Genomic DNA, 18,156 nt, shown 5'->3' on the forward strand with positions numbered 1-18,156 from the left:
CCCTCCACACCCTGTGCCTCGCCTACCCACCTGTACACAGGCTGCCCTGCCGTGAAGCGGAGCTGTCCCCACGGGTCAGACTATGCCCTGAGTGCAGGCCTGGGCCTCCCAGCTCCCGCTGCTTCTCCCCAAGCAGCTTCCCGCTCCCTCCAGCCGCAGGGGGCAGAGCATGGAGCCAGCCAGCGGGGACCCAGCGGGTGGCCGTGCTCCCAGACCCCAGAGGCACTTATGTGAATCCAGGCCAGAGCCTCTAGTCGCCTCCCACTCAGTCACCTCCCACAGCCACAGTGGCATGGCCTCACAGAGCCTTGGGCCGGAAGCACTGGGGCGCAGGGGCCTGTGTGCACTCCCCCCACCACCTCCAGCCCTGCAGGCGCCCCTCGTGCTGGCCATGCCCAGACCAGCGAGGAAAGGGCAGGTCTCACCTTGGCACAGACTCCCCAGGATGCCTGCTCTGAGTCAGTGGGCAAGATGGGGGTCTGCGTGCTGAGCCGAGGAAGGGGGCGGGGGCTGGGCTGCAGGGAGAGGAGGGCACAGGCCAGGGCCAGGCACAGGCCAGGGCCAGGCGCCGGCGGCGAAGCCAGCCTCACGTCAGGCCTGCCAGAAAGGTGATTTCTGGTGACAAGAAGTAGATAAGCAAACGGAGCTATGGAGTCTGGGGACCCAGGCGGGGCCTCCCGAGGGTACCCCCAGCAGGTGTCTGTGACCTCAGCCTGACCTGGTCCACATGCCAGGCTGGCGCATCCCAAGGGTGGCAGCGGCTGCCCTCAGTCCTACTGCCTGCGGGGGACTTATGAATACTCTACTACAGACACACACAAAAGGGTTAATAAAAGGTTTATTTACAAGAGAAAAAGAAATAAGGAAAATGTACAACTCAGGGAGAAAATAGGGAAATAAAGTCTTTAATGCGTCCTACCCGATCCGACGACCTGGAAACCCAAAGTCATTCTCAGAGCTGGCTGGACGCTGCGAGCTGGCGGAGAGCCAAAAATGGGGGATCCCCAAAGCCCACGTGTCTGCCTTTTATATCCACCTGGCTGCTTAACCCCACCCTCAGGTCCCAGCCACCTTCCCTTTGGTGGGGATGGGATTTGGAGTTCCCAGTGTCTTTGGCTTTGACCTAGGGTGGGGGTGGAGTCCACAAAGCCTATATGGAATTAGCTTTGGGACAGCCTTTTCCCCCCTAACAGGTGCTGTCCCACTGGACCTGAGGCTGGCGCCATCCAGCACCACCCAGCCGGCCACCCCGCCGCCGCCGCAGCCCCAACGCAGCCCATTTGTGAAGTCAGAGGGGCCTGCCTGAGTCACGTGGACATTCCAGCCTCTCTTCCAAAAGGGCAGTGGTCAGTGTGGAGGAGACGGCATTTTCCAGAAGAGGGACATTTCCAGTCTGGTCATCCTCCCACAGCCACCCCTGAGCTCTCCGGGCCCCGGCCTGGCCTGTCCTCGGGTCCTGGGTGGTCGTGTGTGCATGGAGGCTGGGGCTGAGTGATACCGGTTGGTGGGTCTGTTGAGGGCCAGGTGATGAACCCGTCTGGGTTTCTCACAGGCCGAGAAGCAACAGCGGCTGTGATCCAGATGCTGGGCAGCCGGAACACGGGCCCCGCTTTGCAGACCAACTGAGGTGCAGGGAGGAACGGACACGGCCGCCGCGGGCCAGGGCCAGGCTGCTCCCTGTGGCTGTTTCGCCCATGCTGCGCCAGCGGCTGGGGGTGCTGCTGCCTGGGGAGTCCGCGGCGCATGTGAACCTGCAGGCGCCAGGCTGTTGTCTCAGCGCCGGTTGCCAGCGCTCCTGCCGGGGACCTCCCGCACTGCCTGCCAGGCGGGCGTCCAGACCTCGCGCCCCTCCCAGCCCCTGGCCGTGGGCTCCAAGGGAGGCCTGTCCTGGCCGGGGCCCCTCCCAGGCGCTGCCAGGCGACTGTGTCCCTAGCTGCACTCCGGGGGCCAGCAGGAGCCACAGCCCCAGGCCCACATGAAAGGCAGCCAGAGCCTCCCCCCACCCCGCACAACCCCCCCCATGCCCCCCGCCTGCGGAGACCTCGAGGCTTCAGCTGTCTGCCCTCGTCTGGGGCTGTGCTTTATTGCTCCAATGTGCTGGGATCAGCTCAGTGCTCTGGAAGCTTCTCTCCCCTCCTCCTCATGACTGGACAAAGGCCTCGGCCTCTCTGCTCTGTAAAGCACCCCCATCCTATTCCAGACCCTCTGACACCGAGGGCGAGGGCGGGGCGGGGCGAGGGCCGGCGGAGCCCCTCTGCATGTCCGGCCTCCTGCACGGCCCAGAGAGGTCGGCCCGTGGTCGCTGGGGACAGCTGGGGCGGCCGCACGGTGAGACCGGCTTCTCTGCCAGGACGCCGGGCGCTGCCTCTGGCCAGCTGCCCGCCAGGGGCCTGGCGAGCGCGTGTCCACCCACCACTGGAGGGCAGGCCACCCAGGGGGCTTTCTGAGACGACTGTTGCGGGGGGGGGGGGACCGTGACCACCTGGGCTTGCAGCCAGGACAGGAAAGGGTCTGGTGCACCCAGCTGGCCCGCGGCTCCCCGGCCGGACCTCACAGACCCAGGAGCTGGGAGGACAGGCTCGGAGAAGCCAGAGGCCGGTCCCCAAGGAGCCGAGCTCGAGGGGCACGCACAGGATGCACGACCTCAGGGACAGACCTTAGGGACAAAGCGGCCGGGAAGACACGCCGCGGGAGGGAGGGGCAGCAGCCAGGGAGGGCGTCTGAGAGGACATGGCATTTGCCCTGGACCCTCACGTTAGTGAGAGGAGGCCTCGGTGGGGGGCGGGGGGGCTTCCCTAGAAGGGCCGCGAGGCCTCCACACAGAAAGAACGGGTGCCACAGGGGACGGAGCAGGTGGGGATTCACAGGGCGGGCCTGGGGTGGGGGCCGCGGGTGTCGGGGGTCACAGGGTGGGAGTTCTGGATGGGGGTCGAGGGGAAGGATTGCGGGGCGTGGGGTGTCGTGGAGGAGGGGGTCGCAGGGCTGGGACAGTGATCATGGGGTGGGGGCGGGGGTCGCAGAAGCAAGGGTCACTCGGTGGGGGTGGGGGGCAGGGTCTGGGGGCCCCAATGGGGGGGTCATGGGTGTCGAGGGGTTGCGGGTGTCGAGGGGTCACGGGTGTCATGGGTTGCGGGCTGGTGCAGCAAAGTCCCAGGGGTGTGCCCCACAGCAGAGGCGCCCAAGCTCCCCCTGGCTCCACGGAGAGAGGAGAGAGGTGTGGCCACTGGGGGGCTTGGCAAGATTGTTGAGCGCCAGGTGAGGAGGGAGAGGGTAGGAGGGGGGGCCTGGGAGGCTGGACGGCGGCCACCAGGGAGGGTAGCTCTGCGCTGACCAGTGCACTGGCCGTCTTGGCCGTCAGAGCTGGCAACTGAGCTTGCGGGGGCTGCCCTAGGAGGGTCACACTCGGCGGCTTCACCTGCGTCCTCGCAGCTGGTGGCAAGGCCAGGGCTGGAGACTAAACGTGGCGGACCCCAATGCCAGGGAGCTGCGGGGCCATGGAGACAGGGACAGCAGCTCTGGGCAGGAGGGGGTGGGGGCCTTGCTCCCTGACCTGCCCTTTTGGGGTTTTCTGTGGATGCTTCGAAAGCCGCAGTGGCCAGTGGTGGCTGCAGGAGATCAGTGGGTCTCGGCGTGAGAACATCAGTGGGTCCCTGGCATTGGGTTCACCAGACCAAGATTCACAGCCCTGCTGGCGGGGGCTCTGGCTGCCCCCACCCTGGACAAGCCCCTGGGTCTTCCTGTCTGTCTGTTCCGATGGGTTGTTTCTGCATCTGGCTTCTTGCCCAGCACACGCAGATCTCAGCACCAACCCATGGATAAACAGTCTCTGCCCAAAAGGCCCAGCGGTCTTCAGCGCCAGCAGCCCTGCCCCTGGCCCCACCCCTAGCCGCGCCCCTCCCCTAGGGTGCCACACCCCAGGCACCCGCCTGACCCTCCCCTCCCCACCTCAGCGCCAGCACCCCTCTGAGGCCCTGCAGCTTCCAGAAGGTGCCCCGGGCCCACCACATCCAGGCCCTGGAGGCCTCCCTGCTCCTGTGTCCACCACTCCCTGATGCCGCCCCAGGCGTCAAAGGGTCCCTCAGCCGGAGCTCCCCCTCCGGCCCAGCCAGGCATCCTCCACGCCAGGGCCGGAGGGGGCACCCAAGGTGCACCACGGTCACCGGCGCCCTCTGTCCCCGGCCTCAGCCACCCGACCCCGCAGGCCTCGGTGTGCAGCAGCCCCCCACCCCCCTCCGACCCCCCCTAAACCCACTCTCGGGGCTCCGGCCATCCACATGGAGTCACAATTTGCTGCCTGGTTCCTGCTTGCGGCGCCCCCGCCCCAACGTGCCAGCCAGACCCCCCCACCACACACACACCAGGCAGCCCAGCACCTGCACAGGCTCGGGTTTCTCTTCCTGGGATCCCGCATTATGTGCCCACGGCATGGAAATGGATCCCGCTGGGAGCCTAGAGGGGCCCGGCCCCGGCTGACCTCGCCCTCCCGGGAGAGGCCCCTCCCCCGCTGGTCTGTGGCCCTGCCCCGCACCCCCAGCAGCTGTGCCGGGCCTGACGTCAGCTCCCGCAGGATCTTGGGGAGCAGCAGCTGGTGAGGGCTTGTTCTTAGGGCCAGGAGGGCGGGGGTGGGGGGGGCAGAGAGGGAGCCTGTCCCATGCTCACCTATGGGGCCGCGGGGGCAGTGGTGTTTGTGTGGAGGGCGTGTCTGTTCCGATGCTTTGCTGGTGCTCCTGGCCAGTCTCCTGGCCGAGGTTCTGCTCCTAACAGGCTCTGCGGCCACAAGCCCGTGTCTCCCTCGTGGCCCCCGCCCCCACGCCGACACTGCGGTCCTCCGGGATAGGGACAGCACCCGGCAGGCCGGGGTCTGCCCAAGCCCACCCCAGTACACACCTGGGCGTGTTCCTGCTACCGACTGCCCACGCTGCCCCGCCCGAGGCCTTTCCTAGGGAAGGGAGAAATGACCCCTCTCAGCCGGAGCCTCCCCCCTAAAAGGCGGGTAGCTGGATTCTTCGAGATGTTGGTTTCACACCTGGGGCTCTGCTCAGCTCCCCACACCGCCTGCTCTCGGCGACCCACAGCTCTCAGATGAGCCTCTCCCAGACCTGCTGCCCCAGCTGCCTGCTCAGCGAGGCCCCTTCTGGAGACCCAGCCCCTCCTCCCCGGGGCGCGGCCCACACTGGCCACAGGGAGGAGGCTGTTCGCGAAGCAGCTATGTCCACGGCTCAGTTATTTCTTGCTCCCAAACAAACTGCCCCAAATCTAGTGGCATAAAAGCACCGTGTGCCTGCATGGGTCAGGTCCGGGGCTGGACACTGCCCTGCGCGGAGCCGGGGCCCGCGGGGCCTTCGGGGCTGTGCTACAGAGAAGGGGCCACTGGGTCATCCTCATGGCGCCTGCTGCAGCCACCCTGGCAGGTGAGCACAGGGCCCGGGTTGGAGTGACCAGCAGGGTGGCCCCCTCCAACTCCGCCCAGGAGCCCTCCCGACACAGCCTCGGCTGCACGACCCAGAGAAGGTGCGGGGCCACCTCCGGAGCGGGGAGCAGGAAGGACACAGCCTTGTGTCAGCCCCCGGGGCTCCCTGCAGCCGTGCCCCTCCATGGGAGGTCCTGGGGCTCTGCACATGCAGGTGGGGCGCAGGGGTGGTGGGCACCTGGGGAGCAAGTCACTGAAGTGTCCTGGGCCGCCCACCCCCTGGGGCCAAGCTCCTGGCATCAGCCTCCCTGAGGCAACTCCAGCGAGGTCCGGGCAGCTGCGGCCCAGGGCTGGAGTAAGTGCCCCGAGATGCTGCCCCTCTAGCTCCACACCGGCTATCACCATGAAGATCCGGCCAGAGCTCCCTTGGTTTGGTTTGCAAAGCACTAAAGGTTCTGTGGCCGTGGCCTTGAATCAACCCCGGCAACTCTTTCCACAGAGTCAGTTCTTTTGATCGTGGGCATGAAAACGTGGACTGGATTAAACAACAAAAAAGGGGGGGGGTATTGTTTCCTGTGACTGGAATGTTCGAGGAGCAAATCATGGATTTTAAATGAAAGCAGAATTCTTTTTTTTTTTTTTCAATTTATACATACAAGAGCTGGGGTGCAGGCCAGAGGTGTGGGGGTGAGAGGATCCCCCAGGGACAGAGTGGGAAGCAGAACAAGCAGATCTACTGAAATCTGCTGCTGAGGGGAGCAGCAGGGAGACAGGAGAGGTCTGCTGCAGTGGGATCGAACTCATGCTGCAGTAGCTGGTGGTAGCATGACAGCACTGAGACTGACCTCTGCGCCCCCAGGGAGGCCCAGAACACAGTAAGTTCTCTTACATGTTGCCCTGAAGCTGGCACTTTTCCTGTGGGGTCCCCATCCCAACGGGATTCCATGTGAGGGCCCAACCCTCGCTCGCCCTGCCTGCAGCGTTTCCCTCTCAGGGCACAATGAAAGTGTCACTTTCGTTTACTTCCTTACTCAGTGAATTTCTCCTCGTCTGCAGGTAACTTTCCCAGAAAGAGCAATCAGCCAGTTGCAGCAAATGCAAGGTGCGATGTCTGCAGAGCCCTGTGAGCGTGTGCTCTTTGCAGCGAGCTATGCTTCATGTCTGCTACTGGGTGAGACCTCAGCCCTTCGAACTGTGGTGGGTTTGGGGAGAAACCAGATGCTCATCCCCATGGTGACAGCACTCACCCCAGCATGGCCCATCAGACACAGGCTGGCCTCTGCCTAGCCCGCTGGCCCGGCCAGGCTGCCCTCCTAGGACGAGCGGCTAGTTTCCCCGACGATCACACTGTAAAAACCAACATGAGGAGAGGGCCGCGCTCGGCATGGAGACCAGCAGCCGCTATGGGCGTCCAGTCCCGGCTTGAACAATCGGGCGAAAAAAGTGATGAGACAGGCAGGAAAAGCCAAACACAGACTGGACGATCGAGCTATTGTAAAGTTTGGAGACTCACAGTGGCACCGTGGCTACCTTTAAAGTAACTATTGACTTCTGGAGACACGCTGAAATATTTCTGAGTGGAATCTGAAGATGCTGGGATTCATTTCAAAATCATCTGGGGCGGGGGGTGGGGAAGAGAAGGCCTGGCCAGCCTGGTGTGGACGCTGGACACAGGGAGTCTCCGCTTCTGTGTGCTCCTTGAATCTCCAAATAAAGAGCTTGTACAAACAAAACATCATTGCCCCAAGGAGGAGGCACCCTGGTCTCAGGCCTCGCCCCCAGGGCCAACCCCAGCCCCACAGGGCAGCCGGGTGCAGCTGTGCAAACGCTAGCAGGCTTTCAGTGAAAGGCGGTTTTAGGTCCACACTGACTGCGCCGACCTGCCTGCTGGGACCTTGTGAAGACCCACATGACCAGTGGCGCCCACTCCCGCCCCTGGCGTATGGGCCGGCAGACACCCACCGATATCAGGTCCGGCTGGGCGAGGGGTGGCCAGGCCAGGCTGCCCAGTGAGGGCAGCCTTGTGCATGAGCAGGCACAGTGTCCCTGGCAGCCTCCCGCGTGCCTGGCGGTGCTGGCTGCCCAGGGTAGCATGGCTGGGAGCAGCAGATGGGCACGCCTCGCCAGTCAGGGCCCCACCGCTGTGCCAATGAGGCTCCCCCTCGAGGAAGACGCAGACAGCAGCAGCTGGTGCCAGCTGTGCATCAGGACGGCCACAGCACCTGCCTCCTCACCACCCTGGGCCCGCAGGTGTGAGGCCTGAGCCGGCTGGGCGGGCCTCTGTCCAGCCAGAGGGGCAGGCACAGTCACTCCATGATGCTGGCCATGTCTCAGGGCCACAGGCAGCCGTGGCAGCTCCAGGCCGCACCTGCTCTCAGAGTGGCCACCAGACTGGCTCCTGGGCGCTCCCCTGTCCTCAGGAAGGAAAAGCCTTTCCAGGACCCTCAGTGGCTCTCCCACTCATTGGGCCCAGCCGTGTCACTGGCTGTCACTGGCTGGCTCTGGCCACACTGCAGGAAGGTGAGCCGCCCTGTGGGGGGCATGGAGGGGCCCAGGGCAGCGGCCATGAGCAGTGAGCGCTGTCCTGCGAGTCCCTGCTCAGGGTCTGCCTTGCACTGGCTGGCATGGGCCCTATTAGCTGCTTCCCATCAGTCCTGCCTGAGGACGTGCAGCCAGGAGGCCTGGCTCTGCGTCGCTCCACGGTCAGTGGTGTGCATAGAGCGACCACCCCATTTGCCAAGCCCCGGGCACAGGTGTGCAGCAGATGCTCCCGGCTTCAGGGCCACACAGGCCGCGCCGGCATGTGAAAGCTAGCATAGCGCTTGCCACGGCCCCAGCTGGGTCTGGGGTGGGGACAGGGAAGCCCCTGGGAGACGGTGCTGCCTGGACAGTGGCTCCACTGACCAAAGGGTGAGGACCAGTCAGGCACCTGTCACAGCCTCAGCATTTCACCACTGAGCTGACCCATCTTCACCCCTGGGAGCTGCTGCTGCTCCAGAAGCCCAGCAGGCCAGTGGGAGGCCAGGGGCCAGCATTGCTACCCACCCCGGCCCTCTGCCCACAAGTTCTGCTGACACTTGGCCTGGCCGGGCGGCGTCTTTCCCGATGCAAACTTGCCATGGTCTGGGGTTCAGGCCCGTGGGGCACCCGGCCAGGACTGTCCACACATCCGGTCCGCAGGCTGCGGGAGCTGCAGGCCCGATTTGGCATCAGGTCTCCCTGCCCACCAGCTCCAGGTGTAAATGGGGTCTTGGGCTGGGGCTCCCAGGAGCAAAGTGGGCTCCTGGTGTGGGGGTTCAGGTGAAGGGGCCTCAATTATGCCACTACCTGTCCTTGGGGTGCAGATGCCTGGGGATCGCCCCAGCTTACCTGCTGGCCAGCACGGTGTGGCGGGGAGGGGTGTGGGGGGCAGCATAAAGGCCCAGGGGTCGGCCTGGTGGGGCGCAGAGTGGGAGTAAGCTCCCTGGGGACTGAGGCTGCAGGCTCAGGGGAGCCGTTTCCTGTCTCCCCATGACAGCACTGGGCTCTGCTGGGACACCTCCTGACTCAGATTCTGAAGCCAGGCTGTGTGGATGTCTGTCCCTCAGCGGGTTGTGCCTGGGAGGCGACTTGGGGGAGCCACTGTCCTTGCCGCTCCCATGGCCCCGGGGTCCAGCTGGCTTGGCCAATGGGCAGAGCAGGCCGATAGGGGAGCCCCCCCAGGGTCCAGACCATGTGCCTGAGCGCTTGGCCCCGCCCCTCTCTGCTGCAGTCCCTGGGCCTGAGAGCACACTGCTGGCCTCTTCATCCCGTCCAGGCAGGTGCCCCCTGAACATCCCTTGTCTGAGCTCTTCTCCATGGGCCCTCAAATGTACTTCCCTGCTGGGATGCACCAAGTGCCAGCTCACTCCATCTTAAAGCCAGGAGGTGGGCCCAGCCCACACCTCCACCTGCCCCCCAAGCCCAGGCGGCTGGGAGCAGGAGCCAGCCAGGGAGCCAGTCCAGGAGGGGAGCCTTGAGAGGTGTCCAAGCAGTTTATTGGCGCAGGGGGAGGACAGACGCAAACCGTGGGGCTGGGGGGGGGGGCGGGGCGCACTGCGAGGGAGAGGGGCACGGATGGGGCTGGGTCCGGAACACGCGTGCCCCTGCAGGAGGAGCGGCCCCTTCACTCCCGCACATAGATTCTCGTGCAGACCACGTCGTCGGCGCCGAAGGTCTGCAGAGGCGAGAAGGCAGAGGCGGCGCTGCCCCAGCGGCGCGGAGCGAGGTCCCGGCCAGGGTTTTTTAAATTGGACGGGCGTGGGGGGCGGGGCTCGTATTGGACGATTCTGTCTCCAAACCTTTCCCCGGGGGGAGGCGGGCGCTGGAGCCGGGCGTGCCCCGCTGGACGAGCGCGGGGAGCCGCGGGGAGGTCACGCGCCACCCCAGGTCACCGCGAGCCGGACGGGGGCTCAACCAGCAGCCCCCCGCGGGCCTCAGGGCGGCGGGACCGGACGCCCCGCAGACTGGGGTGGGGCCGGCTCTGGCCCTGCAGGGCCGAGGCTCCGGAGAAAGGCGGCGGCCGCGGCTCTGCCCAGGCCCGGGCGTGGGGACACCCCGGGCGCCCTGGACACGAGCCCGGCCGCGCCTTCTGCTGGAGCTCCCGGGACGACCCCCCGAGCCCTCCCGCGCCGGCCCCTCGGCCCGCTTCCCCCTCACGGGCCCCGGGCCCCCACGGCCGGACCACGGGCCCCTGGCCCCGACGCCGTCCCCGCGCGGCCTGCGGGCTCCGGGCCGGGCACTCACCAGGATGAGCTCGTCGTTGGCCAGCTCGCGAGTCCAGTAGGTCTTGGGGCCGTCGCCTTCGAGCAGGGTCTGTGTGCAGCGGAGCTTGTTCTCGCTCTCCCAGGTGGCCAGGCTCTGCGGGCGGACAGCGGGGGGGGGACGCCGTCGGGGATGCCAGCGCGGGGGGCGGGGCCAGGGGCGGGGCGCGCCGGAGGGCGGGGCCAGGGCGGGGCGGGCCTGGGGGCGGGGCAGGCCCGGGGCGGGGCCAGGGGCAGGGCGGGTCCGGGAGGGGTGGGGCAGGTCTGGGAGGGGCGGGGCCCGGGGCGGTGTGGGGGGGGCAGGGCCAAGGTGCAGAGGGTGGTGCGGCCTGCACACGCGCACACTCACCGCCTGCACACACACACTCATCACACGTGCACACACACACTCATCACACGTGCACACACATGCACATATGCACACACTCATCACAAGTGCACACACGCACAGGCACACAGCACGTGCAGCAGTCACACACGCGCATGCGCACACGCAGCCCCCCGCGCAGCAGTAGAGACGAGGTGCCTTTCCCATCCCCGGCACCCAGGGGCGAGCGTGCCATGACTCACTGCGACGCAGTGGCTCACTCCTCCCAGCAACTGGAAGTGCAAAGTCCAGACCCCTCACGCCCCACCTGTGCGGTCTGGAGCAGCGAGAGCCTCCCTGCAGGCACCCAGCGGCCAGGGCTTGGGGGATGCCCTGCCCGTGCTGGCCCCGCGGGATCCCTCCCTCCAGAAATCAGGCAGGGACAACCACGTCTGGAGGCGGAGGTGGAGGAGGCCCTGCAGGCCTGGGTCCGGGCAGGCAAAGTGCGTGGCTGTGGCCTCCGGGCGGGCGGGGACCATGAAGCACCTGGCGCTCGCTGTCACCAGGCCAGCCAGGCGGCCCACTGCAGCCAGCACCTTCCTCAGAACCGCCCAGGAGGCTGGGCCCTGGCGCCGCCAGGCGCTCCCTTCCCTCCCAGCCCTGGACCGCTGCCTCCACAGACATGGCTGTGGCCGGGGACCCAGGCCCACCAGCTCAACCCTGGACGCCAGGTCCAGGAGAGGCCAACTCGGGGTCAGTAGCGCTGTGTGGTCAGCCAGCTCCTGGGGGCCGTCTCTGTCCCTCTCCAAGGCCAGTGAGTGTCCCACTGGACCTCAAACGACCTCACACTCTCAGAACGTGATCCCTTTTCCTTCCTTTTAGACACTCAGGAGAGAAAGGGACCTATTCTGTCACTTTCAAAATAAGAGGCAGGGGCCTCCCTGGTGGCGCAAGGGGTTAAGCACCGCACTATGAAGCAGTCCGCAGCCTCTGCAGCACCAGTTCGATCCCCAGCCAGGGAGCAACCCAAACATGGCGCAGCAGACCTCTCCTGACTCGCCCGCTGCTCCCTCAGCAGTGTATTTCAGTAGATCTGCCTGTTCTGTTCCCCACTCTGTCTCTGGGGAATCGTCTCACCCCCGCATCTCTGGACAGCACCTCAGTTCTAGCATACATAACATAAATAAATCTTTAAAAAAATAATAAAAAAAAAATAAATGGCAGCAGCAGCGGTTATTTCTCCAGCTGCCCCAACTCACAGGAGCCGCCAGCCCCCCACTCTGCTCCTGCGCGCATGCCGACCTGTCAAGGCTGCCTGGGAGATCAGAAAGGGGGTCCACCGGCTCATTCGGGGCCCATGCACCCCAAATACACAGATCCAGCCCTTGGAGACTGAGTGAGGCTGAGTCCATTTTCCCAGAACCCGCCTTGCTCTGGGCAAGATTCCACCGTTCCTTTAAGGAACCAGGCGCGGGAGGCGGGAGGCGCAGGGCCATCCAGGCTGCTGAAACTGGATCTGAAGCTCCCGGGGGCCCAGGGACACAGGGGCGGGCGAGGCTGCCCTCCACCTGCGGCAGCAGACGGGCGGGGCGCCGCAGCCCCGGCTCGCTCACCCCTGCTCCGGCTCCCGGCTCCACCCGCGCCGGCCCGCCCGGGGTCGCCACAAAGGCTGCGGCAGCCTGGGCTCCGCCCGCGCGCGCACTTGGCACCTGGGGAGCTGGCGTGGGGATGGGGCCGGGAAGGTGTGGGTGGGGCTTCCCCCAGCGGTGCCACCCGTGGCGCGACCCCTGCCGTTGGCAGCCGCGCCGCCCTGCAGGGTCGCGCCCGCAGGCTGCGGGGGGCGGGGGGGGCGGGGGGGGGCGCAGCGGGGGCGCAGCGGGGGCGCAGCGGGGGCGCGGATGCCGAGCTAGCGCGCGGCTCTGGGGCCTCACCCTGCACTTGCGTCCGTCCACCGTTTCCTCCTCAAAGCCTTCTCCGACCTTGAAGCTGATCTCGGTGGTGCGCACCGTGGTGGACGTCTTGATGTAGAACCGATCCCCGTCCTGGCGGATCTCCACGTGCGGCTTGGACGCCGCGGCCACGGCCACTTTCCTCAGCATGGCGTTCACACCTGCGCGGGAGGGCGCGCGGCCGGCTCGCGGGGCTGGCGGCACCGCTGCCGCCTCGGCCTGATTTGGGGAGGGGAAGCCGGGGTCCCGCAAGGGCTCGGAGGGGGCGGAGGGGCTTCCCCGGCAGGACCTGGTTTCCAACTGAGCTCCGAGATTTACTGCCCCGGACGCGCCCTGGAATCCGGTCCTCATCCCTCCCTGCGGCCACAGGTCGGGAGGCACCGGCCGAGCCGTCGGGGAAGGGCGCGGGCGCGGGGTCCACGCGGCCCCGAGGTGGGGTGCGCCCGGGAATTCGCCGGGATGTCTCAGCCCGACCCCGCGGCCCGCGGCTGACCCCCAGCGCCCACCCGGCGGGCCCGGCACCTCCCGCGGGGGTGGCGGTCCGCGAGCTCACCCAGCGCCTTGAGGAGCTCGTCGAAGTTCTCGCTGCTGCGCATCTTCCAGGTGCCGGCGAAGTTGGGCATGGCGGCGGCGGCGCGGACGGCGAGCGGCGGCAACTCTGCGAGCCGGGCGGACACTGCGCTCCGAGCCCTGCGCGCGCCCAGAGTCGCGGCGACAGCGCCCCCCGCCCCGCCCCGCAGCCCCGCCCCCGCCCGCCCCCCGCCGCCCGCGCCCCGCCCGCCCCGCGGGGCCCGGCGCCCCTCGTCCCCGCCAAAGTGGGTGACGGCCGTTGCTTGGAGCAAACGTTGGCCGGGAGCGGGGGAGTGGCTGAAACTAGGCGGTGGCGACTCAGGAATACCCGCGCCGGCTCCCCACCTTTGTGCGCTCTGAAGGTGCCCGAGCAGACATTAACGCGAAGCGGGTGGCGCCCCGGGAAGGAGCAGTCGCGCCTCTGGGTGCCCTGCAGGTCCCCTCCCCGCCCGCGTGGAATCCCACTCGTCGCCACCCCCTGCCAGGGGATGGAGGGGGGGGCAGACCCCGACCCCCACCCACCTGCCTCGGGGCCCACACCCGCCAGGACGGGACTCTGGGTCCGTGCTCGGTGCTCCCAGCGGCTTCGGTGCTCCCAGCTGGCTTCGGAGCCAACAGCCGGCATGAGCCTTGCTGTTGGCAAGGAGGGGGCGGCTCCCTCAGTGACCACAGTGGCTGGCCCCAGCCCTTTCGCCACCCCTCCCTCGGGCAGCAGACCCTTCCCAGGTGACTGCCTGGGGGCTCCGGAACCCCTGCCCACTGCTGCCCCAGCCCTCCTTGGGCCGATGGGCAGGTCAGTGCGCATTGCCTCTCTCCAGTGCCATACAGCCTCCTAATTAACTCTGCGTGTTTCTCTCCAGGCCACAGCTACCCATCTGGCCCTGCTCTGGCTGTCTCACCCCTGCTTGGCCTGAGGGCCAGGCCAAGCACTGCTTCCTCACCTGTGCGCAGCCGGGGCACCCCTCTGCAGCCCCCCAGGCGGTGTGGGCGGCTCTGCCAGGACCCGAGGGCTGGGCCTCCGAGCGCCTCCAGAGGGTCTGGCGGCTTGTCCCGCCATCTGGATATTCTGAGCCATTTTGGACACTTCATTCAGCACCGTGACCCCCCAAAGAGGGGGGTGCTTGACTAGAGGACAGTGGGGTCTGGTCCGGCACAGAGCGGAGGAGCAGGCCCAGGGAGGGGCGGGTGCAGTGCAGCCCTGCGTGAGACGGCCAGGCCTCCCGGCACTGCCCTGGGCTCGAAACCCACTGGCAACCGGGACAGGTGAGGGGCTGCCTTCTCAGCAGCCCCAGCTCCTCCGGAATCCCAGGGGTTCCCTGGGAACCCCAGAGCCGAGGGGGCAACAAACCAACCCTCCATGGCGATATCCCTGTGTCCCCGGGTCCAATCCGACCCTCACACTGGGGCAGAGTCCCCGCGGTGCGCTCCTCTTCCTTGCCGGCCTCCGCTCACCGCTCAGCTGGGGGCTGTGGCCTGGTAGGGCCCCAGAGGCCACTGCTAAAGCGGCGGCAATGTGGGGAGTCTGGCTGCCCCTGAGGGGCGCTGCTGCCCCGGCGGCCTGGGAGCATGGCTGGGAGCAGCGGTGGAGCCAGAAGTCCCTGTTGCCCCTGGGAGGTGGGGCCGGGGTGACCCCCAGGTTTCTGAGCAGCGTGCCGGGGGTCTCCTCTGCTGCTCTGGGCTGTTCTACTTGGGCTGTGTCGGCTGTGAGTTGTCGGGGCACCCGGCAGGCGGTGGGCAGATGGTGGGCAGGCGGTGGGCAGGCGGCCCTGGAGTCCAGGAGCGAGGCCTACCTGGAGATGGGGTGGGGGGGTCATCCATGTGTAGGAGCAGCGTGGACGAGACTCCAGCGTGGGCGAGACGCCCAGGGCAGGACCGGGATGGGGAAGGTCAAGGGGGAGCAGAGAGGCTCAGCGCTCAGGGGGCACATGGAGCAGGGGCCCCCGGAAGCGGGACGGGGTGGGGTCAGCAGCTGCTCGAGGCCACCTGTCCCCAGAGTGAGCAGGTGGCGCAGGTGCCTCTGGCCAGGGCAGGCTCGGGGGTGGAGGCAGAGGCGACAGGAAAGGCAGGAGACGGGGGCACGGATGGGCTGGGGGTGGGGGACGCTCTGCCGAGCAGCCGCGGAGGCTGGAGCCAGCCTCGGCCTCTCCCCGTGAGGGTGGAGGTGCACCTGCTTCAGGACTTGGTGCCCTCCTGAGGTGGGAGGTGGGGGCGTGAGAGCCCTGCGGAGAGGGCCCCGGGCAGGGAGGGCTGGGTAGAGGAGGAGCCGTCGGAGGGGCTGAGGGGCCAGCGTGAGTACGGCCAGCGGGAGGGTGCGGGAGGCCGAGGCCCTTGGGACCTGTCCAGGGTCCGAGGTGTGTTGAGGAGCTTAAGGGGCATCTGGCGGCGCTCCAGGCCTGCCAGGCAGTCTGTGTGAGCCCCGCGGGGCTATGTGCAGAGCCCACGCTGGGCAGTCCCGCAAGGGCAGCCTGTGCCACAGGAGGCTGTGAGGGGACTAGTGGGTCCCCAAAGCCCGAGTGGGGGCATCGAGGAGGGTGGGGACAGACCAGGGAAGCCAGGGTGGTGTCTCCTGTGTCCAGGATGCTATGCTTGAAGAGGGCAGACCAAGACACATCCAGAAAGCAGGGTCAGCAGGCGGAGGCAGCCTGGATGCTGGATGAGCAGGAGAAGGAGGACTCGTGCCGGGCTCCTGACCTGCAGGTGCGGGAGCCGGGGGGCCGGGTCTCGGACAACCCCATGGGGGCCATGGGTGCAGGGCAGGGGCAGGCAGGGGCATCTGGCATTGGGCCTCCCGGAGAGGCCGACTGGGGTGGACGCTGGAGGGTTCCACTCCCAGGCAGACGGACGCGGCCACAGGGGCCTGTGGGCAGGGCTCTGCGGGGACACGGGGCACAGGGCTGCGTTGGCCTCGTCTTGGGGCCCAGGCGCTGGACCAGAGCCGGGCGGAGGGGTCCGCGGTGGGGAGGGCCCTGCTGGCTCCCGAGGTAGATTTCTCAGGGGTGGGAGTCCAGGCCGGGCCCTCTCCTAGACTCTGTGTCCTCTGGCTGGCAGCTTATGCCTCACAGACCCTTTGCCAGCTCCTCCCAGGTCGCTGCCCTGCGCCCCGTCCAGGGCCTTTCTGCTGAGCGCGGCTCCTGGCCAGTGTGGCTCGCGGCTGGCCCCTGCCCTCGGGCAGGCTGGATTCATGCTGGAAGAATGGGGGTCAGAGTTCAGTCCCTGAGAACCCAGGACTCTAAAGAGGGCCCAGCGGGGTGGTCAGGATGGCTCTCCGTCGTGGGGGCTGGGCCGCCCTGCCCAGCCAATTCGGGCCTCGGCGGAACAGGACAAAGGGGCTAGGCTCCCGGGGACGAGCCCGCCGGACAGCACTGGCCTGCGTGGGGTGAGGGTCTCCACGCTGGTGGAGTGGAGGGTGGCAGGTGCTGGGGTCCTGGAGTCCCAACGTAGCGTAGGACAGCAGATGGACCCTGCCTCCACCGCAGACCCGCCGGCCACCTCAGCAGCCAGGGGTGGACGCCAGGGGCACCTGGGAGCCCAGTGGACAGGCACGGCGCTGCGGCCGAGGGAGTATCCGGCCATGTGCCTGGCACGGAGGTCGCCCCACAGCGGGGCCACAGAGTCTGCCTCCTGACCACCCAGTGACAGGGCCACGTGCAGGCTCCAGGAGTCCCATTCTCAGGCCCTGGGGCTCCAGCTGGGAACGGGCTGGGGTCATCAGTGCTCCCTGACACCTCCAGGGCCCCCTGGGGCGCGGCAAGGACATCAGGGTCGACGGGTTGAAGTCAAGTCCCGGCCCGGCCTGGCATAACCCAGCTCAGGACGCCTGCCTGAGGCCCGGGGCTGGCTGCCTCGGGTGCCCGTGTCTGTCCTGGGCGTGCAGCCGATATGTCAGCCAAAGGAGCGCGGTTAAATGACAAAAGAAAATTAAAAGCAAAGGAAAACTCCTGATCACACACAAAGTACATTTAAGTTTCTGTAATGACGAGGAAAACATGGCACAAAGCTGAGGACAAGGGGGAGCATGTGGTGCGAGACGTCCGCGAAAACCAGACCTGCCCGCGCTGAGCCTCGTTGGGGAGGTGCTGTCCACCCCGGCCTGCGGGCCGCCCTGCGCGGGTGTGGGCCCAGTGTCAGCTCGCCCCCATCAAAGGTCTCTCGAGCAAACAGCAAAGCTGAGGGCCAGTGTCAGGCGGGCACCCCCCAACCCCAGGGACGGCGTCTGGGGCCAGCCTGCGGGAGCATGCCTGGCGCAGCCACTGTCCCCATGGCCCGCTGAGCTCGGACCGCAGGGACAGAGGAGCGAGCCAGGGCCGCCCTCAGGGCCCGGGGCAGGCATTGCAGGGGCTCTCCAGACGAGGGGCTGAGGCTCGACACACCCGCGGTCGGCCCCTGTGCCCGCCCAGCCCTGGGGTCCCTCGGCCGCCAGCCTGGCCCAGCCTTCTGCGGGCGGAGCAGGACCCAGCACCGGGTGGCTGGCGCTCTGTGGGGCCCTGGGGGCCTGCCCCGCATGTTGCCTGTGCTCATCAGCGTGATTTATGCCCGTGCTGGCACCTCTGGGGCGGCAGGCGGGGGACGGGAGCCGTGATTTATCAGAAAACATGGCGACTGCGCCAGGCCCCCCTTTCATGGGGAAAAGAACAGGGGGATCGCAGGACGGCCCCCAACCCACTGCTGACTGCCCAGCGTCCACCTGCTGCCGGCCCTGGGGGCCAGCTGCTCTCACCAGGGCCCTCAGGGTGCCAAATGGCGGCTCTGGGCCCTGGGGAGCGCCCCGGCCATCCGTCACCCCTACCAGGGCCTGTGAGAAGGCCAGTGCGGCCAGTCACGGTGCTCGGTCGCCGTCAGGGTTCAGCAGCTCCCAGAAGCGAGGACGCCCGCCTCGTCCCCTCGCCAGCCAGGCGCATCCAGGACAAAGCCCACCGGGTGGGCAGGCGGGACAGCTGCTGAGGCTGCCCAGATGTCCAGCTTCTCCGATCGATGAGGCAGCTGAGTGAGCCACCTGGGCCCGGGAGGGCCCTGGACCGAGCTGGCCGCTGCCCCGCCCCCAGCCCGTGGGCCTGGCTGTGAGTGATGAGGGGCCGCCGCTGCGAGGGTGATTGCATCTGTGCCGAGGACTCGCAGATTCATCATCATAATAAGACCCGC

At 67.3% G+C, this 18,156-nt stretch overlaps 1 protein-coding gene across 2 annotated transcripts; it reads right to left on the bottom strand.

The window, feature by feature from the left end:
• Positions 1-9,517: 9,517 nt before the first annotated feature.
• Positions 9,518-13,070, bottom strand: CRABP1 (cellular retinoic acid binding protein 1; the record flags this gene model as incomplete). 2 transcript variants are annotated; one of them, XM_084253573.1, is made up of 4 exons in its annotated part: positions 9,518-9,605; positions 10,175-10,288; positions 12,430-12,608; positions 13,001-13,070. In XM_084253573.1, 4 exons carry the CDS (start codon positions 13,068-13,070, stop codon positions 9,555-9,557), a joined length of 414 nt encoding a protein of 137 aa, XP_084109699.1. The 2 variants fall into 2 exon arrangements, with proteins under 2 accessions (XP_084109699.1, XP_084109700.1); XM_084253574.1 differs by lacking the exon at positions 10,175-10,288 and having other exon boundaries at positions 9,555-9,605.
• Between the last annotated feature and the right edge of the window lie 5,086 nt (positions 13,071-18,156).

This window comes from Talpa europaea (genome assembly GCF_964194135.1).
Source record: "Talpa europaea genome assembly, chromosome: 14".
In the NCBI taxonomy this organism is placed as follows: domain Eukaryota; kingdom Metazoa; phylum Chordata; class Mammalia; order Eulipotyphla; family Talpidae; genus Talpa; species Talpa europaea.